Source organism: Ascaphus truei, chromosome 7, assembly GCF_040206685.1.
Source record: "Ascaphus truei isolate aAscTru1 chromosome 7, aAscTru1.hap1, whole genome shotgun sequence".
Lineage (NCBI taxonomy): Eukaryota > Metazoa > Chordata > Amphibia > Anura > Ascaphidae > Ascaphus > Ascaphus truei.
This window is the reverse complement of record NC_134489.1, coordinates 98,533,781-98,552,063: the sequence shown is the minus strand read 5'-3', so window position 1 is coordinate 98,552,063 and position 18,283 is coordinate 98,533,781. Positions and strand designations below refer to the sequence as shown.

The 18,283-nt window shown below is 46.7% G+C and overlaps 1 protein-coding gene across 6 annotated transcripts in view; it reads right to left on the bottom strand.

Annotated features, from left to right (window-relative positions):
• Window positions 1-18,283, bottom strand: part of SPEG (striated muscle enriched protein kinase) — a 168,235-nt gene that overhangs the window by 89,667 nt on the left and 60,285 nt on the right. For 2 of the 6 annotated variants that reach the window (XM_075609604.1, XM_075609611.1), the window contains exons 2-6: window positions 16,173-16,262; window positions 11,602-11,908; window positions 7,223-9,192; window positions 5,861-6,004; window positions 4,794-4,976 (exon numbers count right to left, since the gene is read on the bottom strand). In XM_075609604.1, coding sequence (XP_075465719.1) covers window positions 4,794-4,976; window positions 5,861-6,004; window positions 7,223-9,192; window positions 11,602-11,908; window positions 16,173-16,262 — 2,694 coding nt within the window. Of the gene's footprint in view, window positions 1-4,793; window positions 4,977-5,860; window positions 6,005-7,222; window positions 9,193-11,601; window positions 11,909-16,172; window positions 16,263-17,476; window positions 17,507-18,283 lie in introns of all 6 variants that reach the window. The other 4 variants (XM_075609605.1, XM_075609610.1, XM_075609609.1 and 1 more) reach the window with 3 other exon arrangements.

The window sequence follows — 18,283 nt, the reverse complement described above, 5'->3', positions numbered from 1 at the left end:
TTCCATAGGAATTAAGATGCTAAGTAGCAGACAGGTGCTGCTAATCAAATGCCCTTGATTAATTGATCATCAGCAAGTGTGACCACCTCTATAAAAGCCGAAGTTTTAGCAGTTTGCTGGTCTGGAGCATTCAGGTGTGTGTTAACACAATGCCAAGGAGGAAATACATCAGCAATGATCTTAGAGAAGCAATTGTTGCTGCCCATCAATCTGGGAAGGGTTATAGGGCCATTTCTAAACAATTTAAAGTCCATCATTCTACAGTGAGAAAGATTATTCAAAAGTGGAAAACATTCAAGAGAGTTGCCAATCTTCCCAGGAGTGGATGTCCCAGCAGATTCACCCCAAGGTCAGACCGTGCAATGCTCAGAGAAATTGCAAAAAACCCAAGAATTACATCTCAGACTCTACAGGCCTCAGTTAGCATGTTAAATGTTAAAGTTCATGACAGTACAATTAGAAAAAGACTGAACAAGTATGGTTTGTTTGGAAGGGTTGCCAGGAGAAAGCCTCTTCTCTCTAAAAAGAACATGGCAGCACGGCTTAGGTTTGCAAAGTTGCATCTGAACAAACCACAAGACTTCTGGAACAATGTCCTTTGGACAGACAAGACCAAAGTGGAGATGTTTGGCCATAATGCACAGCACCACGTTTGGTGAAAACAAAACACAGCATATCGGCACAAACACCTCATACCAACTGTCACCCATGGTGGTCATGGGCGTCCGCAGGGGGGGGCAAGAGGGGACGCTTGCCCCCCCCTGAATCCTCGCATTAACGTAATAAAATATGCTGGGCCGCGGCCCGGGATTGGATGGGAGGCCGGGGGCGGGGACTGCAGCAGTCACGCAGGGGTGGGGGCCGCCACGCTCTCCCGCACTTTAACTCCCCATCCTGCACCACGGCACCTCGAACCATCTGCAGTTCCAGCCTCACCGTCCCTCACCGTCCATCTGCTGAACCCGTGGCCGCCGCCCGCCGGCCTGAGGTAGGCAGCTACATACGGGAGGGACCCGTGGGACCAGGGAGAGATGGAGATGCGGGGGGAGAGAGGGAGATTGGGGGGGCAAAGGAGATTGGGGGGGGCAAAGGAGATTGGGGGGGAGAGGGAGATTGGGGGTGGGAGGAGGTTGGGGGGGCAGGGGTGGGGGCTGCCACGTGCCCTCCCGCTCTTTAACTCCCCATCCAGCACCCAGACTCTCCCTCTGTCCCTCCCTCCTGCACCCCGGCACCCCTAATCATTCTCACCGTGAGATGGGAGATGCAGGGGGGGGGGAGAGATGGGAGATGCAGAGGGGGGAAAGATGGGAGATGCAGGGGGGGGGAGAGATGGGAGATGCGGGGGGGGGGAGAGAGATGGAAGATACAGGGGGGATAGAGAGATGGGAGATGCAGAGGGGGGGGAGATGGGAGATGGGGGGGAAAACCCCCCTTATGCTGGTCAGGCTCGCTCGCCACGGTGCACTCACCACCACTTTTACGCCAGGCACTGGCCGTTAAAATTATGCCCCCCCATGAAAAAAATTCTGCAGACGCCCATGAGTCGGTGCTGGAGGGGTGATGATTTTGGCTTGTTTTGCAGCCAAAGGACCTGGGCACCTTGCAATAATTGAGTCGACCATGAACTCCTCTGTATACCAAAGTATTCTAGAGTCAAATGTGAGGCCATCTGTCCGACAGCTAAAGCTTGGCCGAAATTGGGTCAGGCAACAGGACAATGATCCCAAGCACATCAGCAAATCTACAACAGAATGGCTGAAAAAGAGAAGAATCAAGGTGTTGCAATGGACCATTCAAAGTCCAGACCCCAACCCAATTGAAATGCTGTGGCTGGACCTTAAGAGAGCTGTGCATAAACAAATGCCCACAAACCTCAATGAACTGAAGCAACGTTGTAAAGAAGAGTGGGCCAAAATTCATCCACAACGATGTGAGAGACTGATAAAGTCATACAGAAAACGATTACTTCAAGTTATTGCTGCTTAAGGTGGTTCTACAAGCTATTGAATCATAAGGTATACAGTACTTAGTTTTTCACACATTGCTTCTCCATTTTGGCTTTATATTTGTTAAATCATGACACGGTGTAATATGTCATGTGTTGTTGTTCATCTGAGGTTGTATTTACGTAATTTTTAGACCTGCTAAGGAGCAGATGCTTGTTATCATGTCCTAATATGTAAAACCATGGAATTCAAAGAGGGTGTACTTTCTTTTTCACATGACTGCAAGTAAGTTACAGAGGCCTCACGCCTCCCCCGGCATTTAATTTAACCGCCCGCGTCCCCCCATGAAATTCTCCCGCGCCCCTGGGGGGCACGCCCCCAGTTTGCACACCGCTGTATAGGGGTATGTAACAGTTACAGATAATATATGTTATAGGCGTGTGTAACAGTTACAGATAATATATGTTATAGGGGTATGTAACAGTTACAGATAATATATGTTATAGGCGCATGTAACAGTTACAGATAATATATGTTATAGGCGCGTGTAACAGTTACAGATAATATATGTTATAGGGGTATGTAACAGTTACAGATAATATATGTTATAGGCGTGTGTAACCGTTACAGATAATATATGTTATAGGGGTATGTAACAGTTACAGATAATATATGTTATAGGTGCATGTAACAGTTACAGATAATATATGTTACAGGCGCGTGTAACAGTTACAGATAATATATGTTATAGGCGTATGTAACAGTTACAGATAATATATGTTATAGGCGTATGTAACAGTTACAGGTAATATATATTATAGGCATATGTAACAGTTACAGATAATATATGTTATAGGCGTATGTAACAGTTACAGATAATATATATTATAGGCGTATGTAACAGTTACAGATAATATATGTTATAGGCGTGTGTAACAGTTACAGATAATATATGTTATAGGCGTATGTAACAGTTACAGATAATATATGTTATAGGCGCGTGTAACAGTTACAGATAATACACTGGCGGCACACTTTATTAGAGTGCGGCCAGTTCCGCAAGTCGGGAGATTTCCCGGCTTGCTAGTGGCATCCCCTCGGCGTGCCGCGCGTCACCGATGCGCGGTCACGCATCATCGGGTGCCTGCGCCCCCTGCACGCGCGTCCAGGGCTCCCCGAGGGAGCCCTGGTGTCCCGCGATGTGGGGGACGGCAGCAGGGGGTTCCGGGGGACCCGGCGGACCCGGAGAGGAGAGGGGGAAGCCCCGATCGGCGGGCCTCTCCTCCGAGGCTTCGGCGCGCGCCCGGGACATCCCGGCGCGCGCCAGGTTACTGTCGCGGCCGAGACCGGGCAAATGCTCGAATAAACTCGGCCGCGACAGTATATGTTATAGGCGCGTGTAACAGTTACAGATAATATATGTTATAGGCGTATGTAACAGTTACAGATAATATATGTTATAGGCGCGTGTAACAGTTACAGATAATATATGTTATAGGCGTATGTAACAGTTACAGATAATATATGTTATAGGCGCGTGTAACCGTTACAGATAATATATGTTATAGGCGCGTGTAACAGTTACAGATAATATATGTTATAGGCGCGTGTAACAGTTACAGATAATATATGTTATAGGCGCGTGTAACAGTTACAGATAATAAATGTTATAGGCGCATGTAACAGTTACAGATAATATATGTTATAGGCGCGTGTAACAGTTACAGATAATATATGTTATAGGCGCGTGTAACAGTTACAGATAATATATGTTATAGGCGCGTGTAACAGTTACAGATAATATATGTTATAGGCGCGTTTACAGATAATATATGTTATAGGCGTATGTAACAGTTACAGATAATATATGTTATTGGCGCGTGTAACAGTTACAGATAATATATGTTATAGGCGCGTGTAACAGTTACAGATAATATATGTTATAGGCGTGTGTAACAGTTACAGATAATATATGTTATAGGCGCGTGTAACAGTTACAGATAATATATGTTATAGGCGCGTGTAACAGTTACAGATAATATATGTTATAGGCGCGTTTACAGATAATATATGTTATAGGCGCGTGTAACAGTTACAGATAATATATGTTATAGGCGTGTGTAACAGTTACAGATAATATATGTTATAGGCACGTGTAACAGTTACAGATAATATATGTTATAGGCGTATGTAACAGTTACAGATAATATATGTTATAGGTGTATGTAACAGTTACAGATAATATATGTTATAGGCGCGTGTAACAGTTACAGATAATATATGTTATAGGCGTGTGTAACAGTTACAGATAATATATGTTATAGGCGCTTGTGTAACAGTTACAGATAATATATGTTATAGGCGTATGTAACAGTTACAGATAATATATGTTATAGGCGCGTGTAACAGTTACAGATAATATATGTTATAGGCGCGTGTAACAGTTACAGATAATATATGTTATAGGCGCGTGTAACAGTTACAGATAATATATGTTATAGGCGCGTGTAACAGTTACAGATAATATATGTTATAGGCGCGTGTAACAGTTACAAATAATATATGTTATAGGCGCGTGTAACAGTTACAGATAATATATGTTATAGGCGCGTGTAACAGTTACAGATAATATATGTTATAGGCGCGTGTAACAGTAACAGATAATATATGTTATAGGCGCGTGTAACCGTTACAGATAATATATGTTATAGGCGCGTGTAACAGTTACAGACCACATTAAAATGTGAGACCGCTTCAGTTTTGAGTAGTTTAGTCTATAGCACGGGTGTGTCCCCAGCACCCACATTTATAACCAAGTGACCGTTTACACGGCAGGTTGTGATTTACCTGGTTTGACGGTCAGTGCTCCACAGCTGCTGGCTTCTCCGACCTCGTTACGTGCGGTCACTGTATATATGCCGGAGTCAGAGGGTCGTGCCCAGCGGAGTAGCAGTGTGTGTCTCTCCCCCTCCGCACGGATCTGTTGGGTCAAGCTGCTCACCAGCAGGGAACGGTCCTTCCTCCAGGACACTGCCGGAACAGGCAAGTAATAAGTGTTGCTCGCGGTGCTATTAACAAAGCAGTTCCATTGTGCTTGAAGGAGCAGTACCACATGGTGAGTCAACAGAATTGTTTAAAGGAGCAATTCTCTCTTGGGTCTCCCTTCTTTTTTATATGGGTGAAAAGTCGGGGGGTTCCCCAGAGCTGAACAACGTTAATTTCAGCTTTGGGGATACCCTGGTGCCCGAGATTCTTACTGGAAAAGGTACCCCCAGTGTTTTCTTGTATTTAAATACCCCCCCTGCCCCGCACGTGATGCGGGCCAATAGGAAGCGGTGACAGATGACATTGCGGATTCCTATTGGCCCTTGTCACACAGGCGATCTAAGCCTCCATTTTGTATCCCCTAGAGGGGGTGAATGAGAATGTATTTGGCTTCTTTAGAAAAATTCAATCACCCGATAACAGGGGTAGCCAACTCCAGTCCTCAAGGGCCACCAACAGGTCAGGTTTTTAGGTTATCCCTGCTCCAGCACAGGTGGCTCAATCAGTATGACTGAGCCACTGATTGAGCCACCAGCACTGAAGCAGGGATATCCTGAAAACCTGACCTATTGGTGGCCTTTGAAGACGGGAGTTGGCCACGGCTGCCCTCTAACTTATAATTTTACTGTTTTCCTTTGCATTAAAAAATCCATCAGGTCTCGGTGGCCAAATAAAACACATCTCTGGCAGATCAGCTTGTTGGAGATGCTGTAGATAGTCTTTCTGTGTTCAAAAGTCCAATACGTTTTTAAGAGTGGTGCACAGCCAGAGTGTAGAAACTCTTGGTTACACTTTGTAGCTGAAAACGGCTTAGCACGGCACATCTAGAAGGGTCGTAACATGAGTCACAATGTATATTGGGATCTCACCTTCTGGACTCGGGTTTGCAGATATGATGCATTTGAGCAACACTTCGGCGCCAGCGGGGACCAGGGCGCTTTGCAAGGGGATCTCAAACACTGGAGCCTCTAGGGGGTCCTCTCCAGCTGATACATACGAATCATCTGATGACTCTGGAGATGGCAGAGGAGGGAGAAAGGAGTGAGAGGAGTAAGTAGAGAGAGAGGGGGGGGAGGTCCGAAAGGTCAGGCAAGGAGAAGGGAGACATGTACGGGAGAAGTTGAGTGTCGGTAGAGAAGCCATAGTAACAAATAATAGAGGCGCAAAAGGAAAGAGAGGGGATGTGAAGGTGAGGAGAGTCACAGAAGAGCGAGAAAGAGAAAGGAAAGAAGGACGGACTGGTAAAAGAAGCGCAAGGGGAGCGAAGAGAGGAGAGAAGCATTCCGCAGGAGAGCGGCTGCAGAGATAATGGAGGAGAAGAGAGTGAGACCACTGGAAAGAGTGAGGAGTGATAGCAGAGAGGGAAGAGTGAGGAAAGGAAAAGGGGAGAGCGGAAAGGAATGAAAGGAGTACGCAATGGTATGGAGACAGGGATGTAAAACAGGAAGAAGTGTGAGTGGGAACACGGCACATGGGGAGGAGAGACAGTAAGTGCTGAGAGCACAGACAAGGAGACGTGAATGAGTGAGGAAGGAAAAAGGAAAGAAGTGAGGAGGACAGTGAAACGCTTTATGAGACGGACACAGAGGGCTCTATGTGTCAAAGGCAAAATGGTGGTGAAAATTAATTATTTTGTCGCGACTGGCGCAGAAATATAACTGCGCCGGGCAGCATCTATGTCAGGGGTAGCCAGCTCCAGTCCTAAAGGGCCACCAACAGGTCAGGTTTTCATGATATCCCTGCGTCAGCACAGTTGGCTCAATCTTCGACTGAGCCACCTGTGCTGAAGCAGGGATATTCTGAAAACCTGGCCTGGTGGTGGCTCATGATGGCTGGAGTTGGTCACCCCTGGCCTATGTATTAATCTTAGTTGCACCATTTTCGGGTATGTCGCCATAAAGGCGGCGTAAGTATTATTTTTTTTAGGGCAGCACACAGCAAATTGTAAAACAGTACAAATACACTTCATAAATATGTCGCGTTTCAGACACAAAAATGGCCATTTGTTTATGCACCTGCGTCAGCGCACACCTTTCTGTTGATACACAGAGCCCAGAGATTGGGAGGATGTGTGACTTATATATTACGTTAGTAGCCTAATATCTCTCGTGTTACAGTACATCCTTGTGTCCCAACACTTCTTTCAATATATGCGTCATTCTCCCAATTCTAACCCACTTCTCCTTCATCTCACATTCCCCATTCCATGCCCCTCTCCCCTCCCCACATACCTAGTTCCGGGGACATGGGCCTGCTCCGACGGCTCTTCCCTTTGCTTTTGCTGTTTTTGCTGGTTTTGCCCCCGGGGTTGGCATCGCTGGGCTTTTTAGCCTGCCCCCCTCCTTTCCCTGGCGGTGCCTTGCTGCTCTCCGGGGCCTCTCTATGGGAAGCCCATGGGAGGTACTTCACATCACCACCCAAAGCATCTTTCCCTGGCGGTGCCTTGCTGCTCTCCGTGGCCCCTTCAGGGGAAGCCCATGGGAGGTACTTCACATCACCACCCAAAGCTTCTTTCCGTGGCGGTGCCTTACTGCTCTCTGTGCCACCCCCAGGGGAAGCCCTAGGGAGGTACTTCACATCACCACCCAAAGCTTCTTTCCGTGGCGGTGCCTTACTGCTCTCTGTGCCCCCCCCAGGGGAAGCCCTAGGGAGGTACTTCACATCACCACCCAAAGCTTCTTTCCGTGGCGGTGCCTTGCTGCTCTCTGTGCCACCCCCAGGGGAAGCCCTTGGGAGGTACTTCACATCACCACCCAAAGCTTCTTTCCCTTGTGGTGCCATACTGCTCTCCATGGGCCCTCCAGGGGGAGCCCTTGGGAGGTACTCCACATCACCACCCAAAGTTTCTTTCCGTGGCGGTGCCTTGCTGCTCTCCGTGGCCCCTCCAGGGGGAGCCCTTGGGAGGTACTTCACATCACCACCCAAAGCTTCTTTCTGTGGCGGTGCTTTACTGCTCTCTGTGGCCCCCCCAGGGGAAGCCCTTGGGAGGTACTTCCCATCACCACCCAACGCTTCCCTCCCACGGCCCATCCCTCTCTGTGCAATCTCCAGGGCTGATGGGGCGTGTGTGCTTCCAGGCTCAGGGACACTCAAGACAGAATCTGGGACGCTCTCTTTTTGGGGTACTATTTGAGGGGTTGCACCCTTGAAGCATAGGATATTTTCTGTAGGGGGTGGTAGGGATGTTAGGCATATCTCTGATTGCTTCACTACATGATGAACTGCAGATCCATTTGAAGGTTTCTCTGGCATCGGTGCTGGTTGACTTATACATTCCTTCACTTCTGATTCTTGATTGACTGCGGCACAGCTTCGGATTAGTGGCTTACGGGCAGTGACCACTGTTGGAGGCTGCTTCTCCTTAATTGTAGGGGGTAGAGGGGTTGTAAGCACTTGGGTTGGCATGTGGTCCACAGGAGCAGGTGGGGCAGCCACTAATTTCCGGGGGGACGGTGACCTGCGGGACAGATCCTGGGATGACCGAACTAGCTGTTGCTGGGAAACAGTTTTCTTGATGCGACACAACTCCTGGGAAAAGCGGCTTTCGATGTCGCCAAGGCGTCCAGAGAAGTTCCCCCTATCGTCCAGCGAGACTGTCTTGTGTCTCAAAGACGAGCGCTTCAGGGTGATCCCCCCCAACTCTGATCTCACTCCGTCCCTCAGGTCCTCATTGGAGGAGCCCAGTCCACTGGTCAGCCCCTCGCCCCCTGGCTGGTCAAAGGAGTGCGCCTTTCGGATGGGTAGCCAAGACTGGACAGGGAAGGGGCTGTCAGTCTGGTCCAGGCTCTTTCTTCTCTCCTCCAGGCAACGCAGCTTCTCAAAGATCTTGGAACCAGACCGGATCAGCTTCGGGGATGCTCGCAGGATGGACACTCGTCCCGATGTCTCACTTAAAGGTGTCTGGGGACGAGACTCTTGACCGCTAGCCTGAGAGCCCGCAGAAGACTTTGGCTTCTTGACCTTTTCTTCAAACTCTTCGGACACTGTGTCCTTGTATTGGGAGGGCATCAGGATTTTCTTACGGGGGGTAAGCGGAGTGGAGGGTCCCCGCCCCCCAGATACAGTGATGGTAGCTGGACGCTGATTGGGACGTGGAGAGGGAGGAGGAAGGACAGGAGCCCTGGGACTTGCAAGAGGCCGGGGGGAGTCTGAGATGGCCCCGTTGATGCTGCCCCTCCTTAGCCCCCCCTCAGGTAAGAAGCTGCAAACAAAGCAAAGAGTCAGTACAGTTTCCAATAGAGATGTCTGTGTTCTGGTGTATAGTATGACTGGGTTCTAATGAATATGGTGTTATCTATATCAGAGGTTCTCAACTCCAGTCCTCACAACCCCCCAACAGGTCGGGGATATCCTGACAACCTGACCTGTTGGGGGTATTGAGGACTAGAGCCGAACCCCCCCTGATCTAAACTAAACGTATTTATGTGTCATTATTTCATGGGAATTTGGCTTGTGATACAGAAGAGCTGTATATCTGCAGATATTACAAGGGGGCGTGTTACACCGTTTCCATGGTGCAAGACTTAAAAAATACTAGTATTAAAGGTTTAAAGAAGTCCCATAACTTCTCACTGGTTTTGTTTTCCAGCTCTACCACAGGGCCCAGCAAACCATGCCACGGTGAATCCCGTGGAAGCATCTACACCTGATACTATGTATCCCAGTTGATGATATGTTTGTCCCGGTATTTTCACAGTTTTGCACCCGGGAAACTCCTGTACATGACCCGAGATCGTACAATGGTGTGTTAAGGAATCCAATGTTATCCTTTAACTAGGGGCGCATAAGAATGAATATTGTAGACATTGTGTACTTGTGTAGTAAGGTTTCCTGTGTCAATATACAGTACAGTTCCATGTAGGACTTTGTGCTATAGCAGGGGGGCTCAACTCCAGTCCTCAAGTCCCCCAACAGGTCAGGTTTTCAGGATATCCCAGCTTCAAAGCTTAATCAGGGGCTCAGTCAAAGCCACCTGTGCTGAAGCAGGGATATCCTGAAAACCCAACTTGTTGGGGGGGCTTAAGGACTGGAGTTGAGCCCCCCCTGTGCTACAGTATTTCTAGGTTCCATATGCAACGTTATTGTTATGGGGAAAGATGGTGTGTATAGATAAGGGATAGTTGTGTGTAAAGACCTGTGTGTGCTCATGGCCCCACAGGTCTGTGTTTAGGAATACCGTGGGTTTCCATGTAGGATTCTGTGTATAGGTCCTGTGTATATAGTGATATGGTAAGATCCGGTGTATACTAGGGTCATGTGTGCAAGGGTAGAGTAGGGCTGTGTGAGGATAGAAGGAGGCTGTTTGCGGAGGGTGATGTAGAAGACACACAATGAGAACCAGCGAGAGCGGGGTAAGCGAGAGGGGGTCAGCCTCAAAAATAAAAATAGCCAATGTTGGGATTGCATGTGGTGGGGTACAGCGGAAACACAGCAACATGGGGGTGGGAGGGGGGAAATGGGAGCAAAGGTGAGCGAGAGGGGGTCAGCCTCAAAAATCCCAAATAAATCAATACATTGCAAAATGTGGGAGCAAGAAAAACAGCTGGAGGAGAACTTAAAGTGACAGCTGGAGGAGAACTTAAAGTGACAGCTGGAGGGGGCCGTGCTAAGTGCTGACTGGCTGAGACAACACATCAGATACCCTAGAACAGTGATTTTCAACCAAGGTTCCTAGGAAGCCTCGAGTTCCCCCGAGCATCCCTAAAGGGTTCCCTGCAATTTGCAGGTCATTTGAAAATTGTACCAAATACAGGAGAATTTGCAATGCATCTGATCTCAGACGCGCTATTAGAGAGGGTTGGGGTTCCTTACAATGCATCTGATCTCAGACGCGCTATTAGAGAGGGTTGGGGTTCTTTACAATGCCTCTGATCTCAGACACGCTATTAGAGAGGGTTGGGGTTCCTTACAATGCATCTGAACCCAGACACCCCATTAGAGAGGTTTGAGGTTCCTTACAATGCCTCTGATCTCAGACACGCTATTAGAGAGGGTTGGGGTTCCTTACAATGCATCTGATCCCAGACACCCCATTAGAGAGGGTTGGGGTTCCTTACAATGCATCTGATCCCAGACACGCCATTAGAGAGGGTTGGGGTTCCTTTTAATGCATCTGATCTCAGACGCGCTATTGGAGAAGGTTGGGGTTCCTGCATTTCTTACATAAATAACATCTCTGAATCTGTTTTTTTCACCTACTTTCTGCTCCGCAATATACAGTATTGCTGGGCCTCTCTGGCAACAAAGAAGTGAAGCAAATTTTGTATGAATTGTTTTGTAATTGCACATCTAATTATAAATATATCTTTATAACAAATAACGAGAATTGCATATCTTTATTTAGCAAGACCGGCCGTAAAAGCAGAAAAAAAATGCTTATTGAAAGGTTAAAGTACTGAAATGATTTCACTTGGGAGTATATATCCTGAACAGCACTTTTTAATCTGGATCTATCCACCCTCCAGCTGGAAATAAAAATATAATAGTGGTAAATAAAACGCAAAGAGAAGAGCCCAAAAGAAAATGCGTTTCCGATGCTCCTCGGAATGCAAGAAGGTGACGATGATGATGATGATCTAGAATCAGCCTCTAGCTGCTCTGAGTTACTTACACCCGGATGGCACAAGATCTGCCCCGGTAAAGGCTGAAGGCACTGCTATACAGGTCGCTGACCCCTGACAGGCTGACCTCTGACCCCCAGCCGCTGCCCGGCGGCAGCTCGTTGCTGGATGCTGGGATGAGAGGCTCCACTCCCAGGTGGCGAGCCCCTCCCCCCTGAATGGTGCCTTGCCTTGTGTCTCTCTCCACTACCGTCTGCTGGCTGCCCGACCAGTCGGAGAGCTCGTCCGCCTGGGAGAGGCCGGTCAGTGTGCTGGGAGTGGTGTGCAGAGAGCTGGCCAGCAGCGTGTCCGAATCCCCTGGGACAGAGAAGAGAAGCCAAGTCAGAGGATGCTCCACCCCTACATAGCACTCATATAAGCACTGTATATATACACACACACACACACACACACACACACACACACACACACACACACACACACATAGATACAGTATATATATATCTATATCATATGACCATGTCATATGGTTTTGAAGCAAAAGGTGGCACTGAGCACACAGTAATAGTTCCATTTGATATATATATATATATATATATATATATATATATATATATATATACATCAATATATGTATGTATATATATATAGCAACTGTAAATATTACTGTATGTTCATTTGCATGTCTTAGACAGGTCTGCAACCCTGTCTTTCCCCATTATCGCCCAGCATATAGCGCTTTCACTGCAGCAAGGGATTCTGGGAAATTACATGCAAATGAGCACTCAGTGCCACCTTTTGTCTCAAGCTCGTATTACACAAGCCAATCCTCAAGCCAATGCATGCTGTTTTAAACACAGCTTTTAGACAGAGGCTGGGATGAGATGCAAAGCCATTAAACCCACTCACAGACATGTTTCAAACTTGATGGGTATCATCAGTGTGAGGTTGGTCATAATGGCTAAGCAGGTTTGAGACTAGACTAGGTAATCACCACTAATAATAGGATAGGATATCCCAGCTTCAGCACAGGTGGCTCAATCGCTCTTTGTCAAGGTGGTGCGACAAATGTCCCATTCGTGGACCGAAACGTTGGTTTTGTGTTTATTTTTTCAATACACTTGTTTGTTCAATTCTGGAGTGCTGCCTGCTGATTTCGTTTCCAAACGGTATCGTATTGCTTATATGTATATATATATATAGTCAGATAAGGCAGTTGGCACTCTCACACACACACAGGCTAAGGGACTCCTATAAGTGAATTATGGAGAGTTTTGAGCACTTTTAGAGTGTAGTTTGCATGTGTAGCTATTAAGAGAGCTCCCAATAACATGCTAAACTCGCTTGAAAACTGCTTCTTCCCATGCTGTTCAGGTAGCTCCGATATGCACATCGCGGCTGCAACTCGCAGATTCTGATCTCGCCACCTGAGGGGCGGCGAGATGGGATCCGCGATGTACATTTGAAGCATAAAAATGTATTCTTACTACATGGGATTGAAGCCGGGGGTCTCCGGAGCTGCAGCAGGCAGATCGCGGGGGCAGATCTTAGGAAAAAAAACTGCTAAATCGAGCGGCTTGGCATTTTCCTACCGAATGGGATCTGACTTGTGATAACGCTTTCTGAATACCGTGATAACACAAATGTCAGACTGATCGATATGGCAGCGAGCTTATCAGAGCTACCCGTGTAGGCCTCTAAATTAACCTGTGCTGAGTGTTTTTACTGCAGTATTTGTGCTGCAAAAGGCAAGAAGCCTCAGTGCTACATCCAATATGACACATGGTATAGTTAAATACGTATCTGTTTTTCTTTTCATAAGTGAGGGTCATTTAGTTAAATTCTTTTACCAACGCATTTTAAGCTTTGCAACCCCGCCACGGTGTCCCCTCTTCTGCAAGTCCTAACACGACCTGCAAAAGCTCTCCTAACCTCCCTTATAGAGGGAGAACAGTCTTACTAGACTCATCCTTCACAAGACCTGCTATTTAAAGGTGAGCTGGGCAAGCTTAAATCCAGGGAGCAGGAGTCACAAACCTCCAAATAATTTTGACCATTTGAATTCTGCAAACACACACACAAACCCTGCAAGCTGAGAACCCAAACCCACCACATCATATATATTAAGGTCAAAAGGAGTGCTCCCTTGTGTATAACAAAAGACAAAAAGCCCCCGAGGCTTGTTATACACGAGGTCACAGTCCCAGTAGCACTCCCTTCAACTCTATATATGGTGCCGTGGGTGTGGGTTCTGAGCTGGCATGGGTTGTGAGTTCTTGCAGTGCACCTACAGATAAGTGGTATCCCCATTTGCACCTGTCCGCGGGTGCCTCACCCTCCCGGTTTGAAGATCCAAACACAGAGATCTCCCAAACATAAGAACACACAGAAAAGGAGCGACCAGGGAGTGCTGCAAGTGTCAAAAATATTGTATTATATCGGAATTGTGCTGGCTACAGCATACGTGAAAGTAAAAGACGGCGAACGTGGAGGAAGAGCAGGTGATGAAGCATGTATTATGTGCGAAACGCGGCACGGTCACATTATTTTGTTGACTTCGCCGAGCCTCTGCCAGTGTGTCCTAACTGAAGTCCTAACTGAATGACATCTGTGGACAATCACACCGCAGAGTACCTGCTCTTTCCTCCATGTTCGCTGCCTTCTACTTATATCTAAGTTATAGATAGCACTATTCTGATATAATACAATATTTGTGATACTTACCCCTTGTGCGCTTATATATATGTACAGGTGGTCCTCGGTATCCAACGGCCCGCTACCCGTCGAATGCCTTATCCGACGCCGCATAGTGCAGTCCACTGGACGCATTATGTGATGTCGTAACCGCTTATCCAACGCTCACCACCGCAGATTAACATGGCCTCGCAATCCGACCGTCTGTTATCTGACGGCGGTTTGCGGGACGCATTACGTCGGATACACGAGGACTCGCTATATTTTTATATATATATATATATACATATACACACACACACACATACAGATTCCTCAATACAAACGTTGTGTCACCGTGCGATTTGAAGTGATTATATCGTTATATGGAGCGATGTACAGTATGTGTTATAAGTGCTGTGCGTTGTAGTCGGATTTTGGTACATACTGTAGCTGTCCAAAGATTATTTTAAGGAAACGAATGTGGTATGTTTGCCATGATCTGTTTGCGCTGAAACCATTTGGGCTCTTGGCAGTGATCCCATTTCTAGCTCGAAATGCTGATACCTCCCTCTGGCGGACTGTAACATTTCACAAGGTCCCTAATTAGACTCCTTGGCCAGTAGTTGCCTGGTTTTGATTCCTCCCCTTTAAAGCTGCAGACCAAGCAATAACCTAAGTGTGGTTTTTTTTTTAAATCTGTTCTGTACTATGAGAAAATACTTGCAGCATTTAAATAAAAAATAAAAAAAACAATTTTAAAGACATTTTTAATGTATTCGAATGTAACAAGCATTTTTCTTCCTATAGCAACCATATACAAAGTCACATCCCCTTCCCCTTCTGAAACAGCAGCACCTTTTTGAGCCCTGCCCTCTCTAGCAGTGAAACAATTGAATCTAGTGCCTGTCTGGTCACATGATCTTCCTCACAGAACTTTGGCTGTCAGTGCAGCAGAAGATTACCCAGGATGCATTTAGTGATCCCCCAGCCGAATCTTCAACGATCGATTATAGGAGAACGGATCGATCGGCAGCTTAGCTAATCACTTGTCAGTGTGCAGATTGTATTGATGCACTTATTGAAAGAGAAAAAAAACTGAACTGCAGCTTTAAACAAAGGGATTACACCTGCTACTCTCCGGTCAGCATGGCGTCTGTTTAATGAAATCTCCCAATTGCTGAGCTGGCACAGATTTATCACAGAAAAGAACGTTCTTCATAGATACATTCTATGGGCTCTATGTGTCCAAGAGCAAATTCTGGCGCAAAGTCGTTATTTAGTGCTAAAATATACCTGCGACAGACAGCGTCTTGGATGAACGTTGCGTGCGCCATTTGTGTCCGTCTGCGACGAGATATGGGATTGATGGTGCAAGTGGGAGAGGTTAGGGCCGGAGTTACATTTGCATATTGGCACGTCTATGTATTAAGGAGCGTGCGTCTTGCATTACTTTCCCTGACGGTTTCCTGCGTCGGTTTTCTCTGTCACATTAAATTCTACAACAGTACAAATACACTTTATAAACCTGTCGCAATTCGCAAAGAAAAAAAAGTGGTTTTGGACGCAACTGCCATTAGCGCACTCACGTAGAGCCCTATGTACACTTGAAGAAGAGATCTGAGAGGGTTTAAAAGCTGTGTACACTATACAGTAATTTCATCTATAAAGAGTTTTCATGTTAAGAATGCAGCCATAGCGATAAAGACTTACATCAGGAACCAGCCCTTTAAACTCTTTCAGACAATATTGGCCTCTCTTGGCAGTGTTGGTGCCTGTAATGTTTTTTTACTCATATTCTGACATATGGGATACAAATGTATTGTTTTTTTTATTTCACTGTTTTACCGTCACTCCGTTCTGCTGTAGCGCCTGGAGCTATATGAATATAAACAGCTGGTGTCCTCTATCTCCCCATTCCCCATGTATAGTTGTACCCCGGTCTCACCTGAAGGGGTTCCCAGAGGTGTGTTGTTCGGCGCTCGTATTGTCCGCTGTAACTGGGGTCCCCCGACATCCTCTTCTCCCGGCTCAGAGTCTGTAAGAACGGGAAGTATTAAAGAAGCCTTCAAAACACAAACATCAACATTCAGTACTCCCTAAAGATAACTGTCCTTCGTCCGCCTTCTCCAAACCCCCATGCGGAGGGAGGTATGGCAAAGACATGTTACTGCTGAATACACAACGTCGGGATGTTGGCTAATTATAACATTGTTGCATTGTAGTTGTCCCACAAAATACTCACCTTCCTCCACCACACAGGTATAGTTACATGTTTACATTACACAAAGATGTTCACCCCCCCCCCCCACATCTTGAAACACCCCCCCATCGGAGAGATGGATATCCATTCATCCATCCATCTGTCCAGAGACATTTCTGAAGGTGAGACTTGTAAGATCCATACTTTACATGAGCAAACTTAATGAATGATGTCAGTGCATCAATAGGAATCCTCGCCTAGAGAAACCTGTGCTCCCAGGGACCAGTATGTACGGGGCTCTCGGGGGCTGAAATGACCTTCTTTATTGGTTCTTCATGAAGAGTGAAAGAACTCGTATGTATCATACTAGTCAGTCCAACTCCTGGGTCTGAATGTAGCTAAGCCGTATAAATAATAGATACATTTTCTTTTTTTTTTATAGGGTAGAGCTACAGTCACATGTGTTTAAAGGTACTCCAGCATTACTGCAACTCACAGAATGAAATGCCTTGGCTGCCCAAGTGCTGAAGAAATTGTATGGGGGTTTCTTAGGGTAAGACGGTACCCTAGATCAACTCCAGTCCTCAAACCACCCCCCCAAACAGGCCAAATTTTCAGGATATCCCAACTTCATCGCAGGTGGCTCAGTCAGTCCCTGCTTCAGCACAGTCAACTGAGCCTCTGATTGAGCCACCTGTGCTGAAGCTGGGATATCCTAATAACCAGACCTGTTGGGGTGTGGGGGGAAGGGGGTGGGGCTTGAGGACTGGAGTTGAGCGTGCCCGCCCTAGATGAATGTCACACCCAGGCAACACATTGGACACTTCTCACCATAACTCAACTGTTTTGATGAAATACCTGAGATTGAAGCAGATGAGCAAAAGGAAATGGAACAAGGGAAGAGCTGAAGGGATGGATAGAGGAGCATGATGGGGGGGGGGGGAGATATAAAGATGTGGGAGGGATGGAAATGAAGTGAGAGAGCTGGGTTGCATGATGCACCGATCAAAAAGGTTGGGAAGCCCAGTAGAACAAATGGTTTTTCCTACCGTAGCTGTGTTTCCTGCAGGAGCGGAATACTTCGCTTCCATAGGGGCAGCGAGAGAGAGAGATATATCACAAACTGTTAGTAACAGTACAAGGAGTATACACAGATACCTAGACATAAAGACATAAGCAGTGGGACACATACTCTTTCTCCGAAGAATCCCAGATGACAAAACATTGGCACTGCCGCCTGTAAGCACTAGAGGGAGCTATGTGACAGGTGTTATTGTCTGTAAGCATTACAGGGTGCCTGGTTCTGGATATTCCTGTGCTAGAGGATTGTCCTTCCTGCTTTCGGTCACTAGAGGTCACTCACAATTGGATGTGCCCCTCTATAACAGGGGTAGTCAACTCCAGTTTGCCACTGATCCATTGATTGAGCCACCTGTGCTGAAGCAGGGATAGCTTGAAAACCTGACCTGTTGGTGGCCCTTGAGGACTGGAGTTGCCCACCCCTCTGCTCTATAAACATCACAGGGAACTCACCGGTGTTTTCAGGCTTAGGCAGAAAATGAGTGTTAAAAACAGATTATGATTGTAAATTATAAGCTCCGGTACCAGCAGGTACGTCACACGTGCCCGTGTTTATCAGGCATTGGGTGCCAGCTAGTGAGGGGGGTGGGTAGCAACTAAAACCTTAACACTTACAAGAATATAAATGGCAAAGACATCCTATTATCTCACGTGAGGTAAACGTGATTTACCATATTAATTTAGCAAATATCACAGGGGTCTACGTATCAAGGGAAAGGTGGAGCAGCTCTGGGGCAATACAATTGCACCAGAGATATCAAAGAAAAAAATACTTA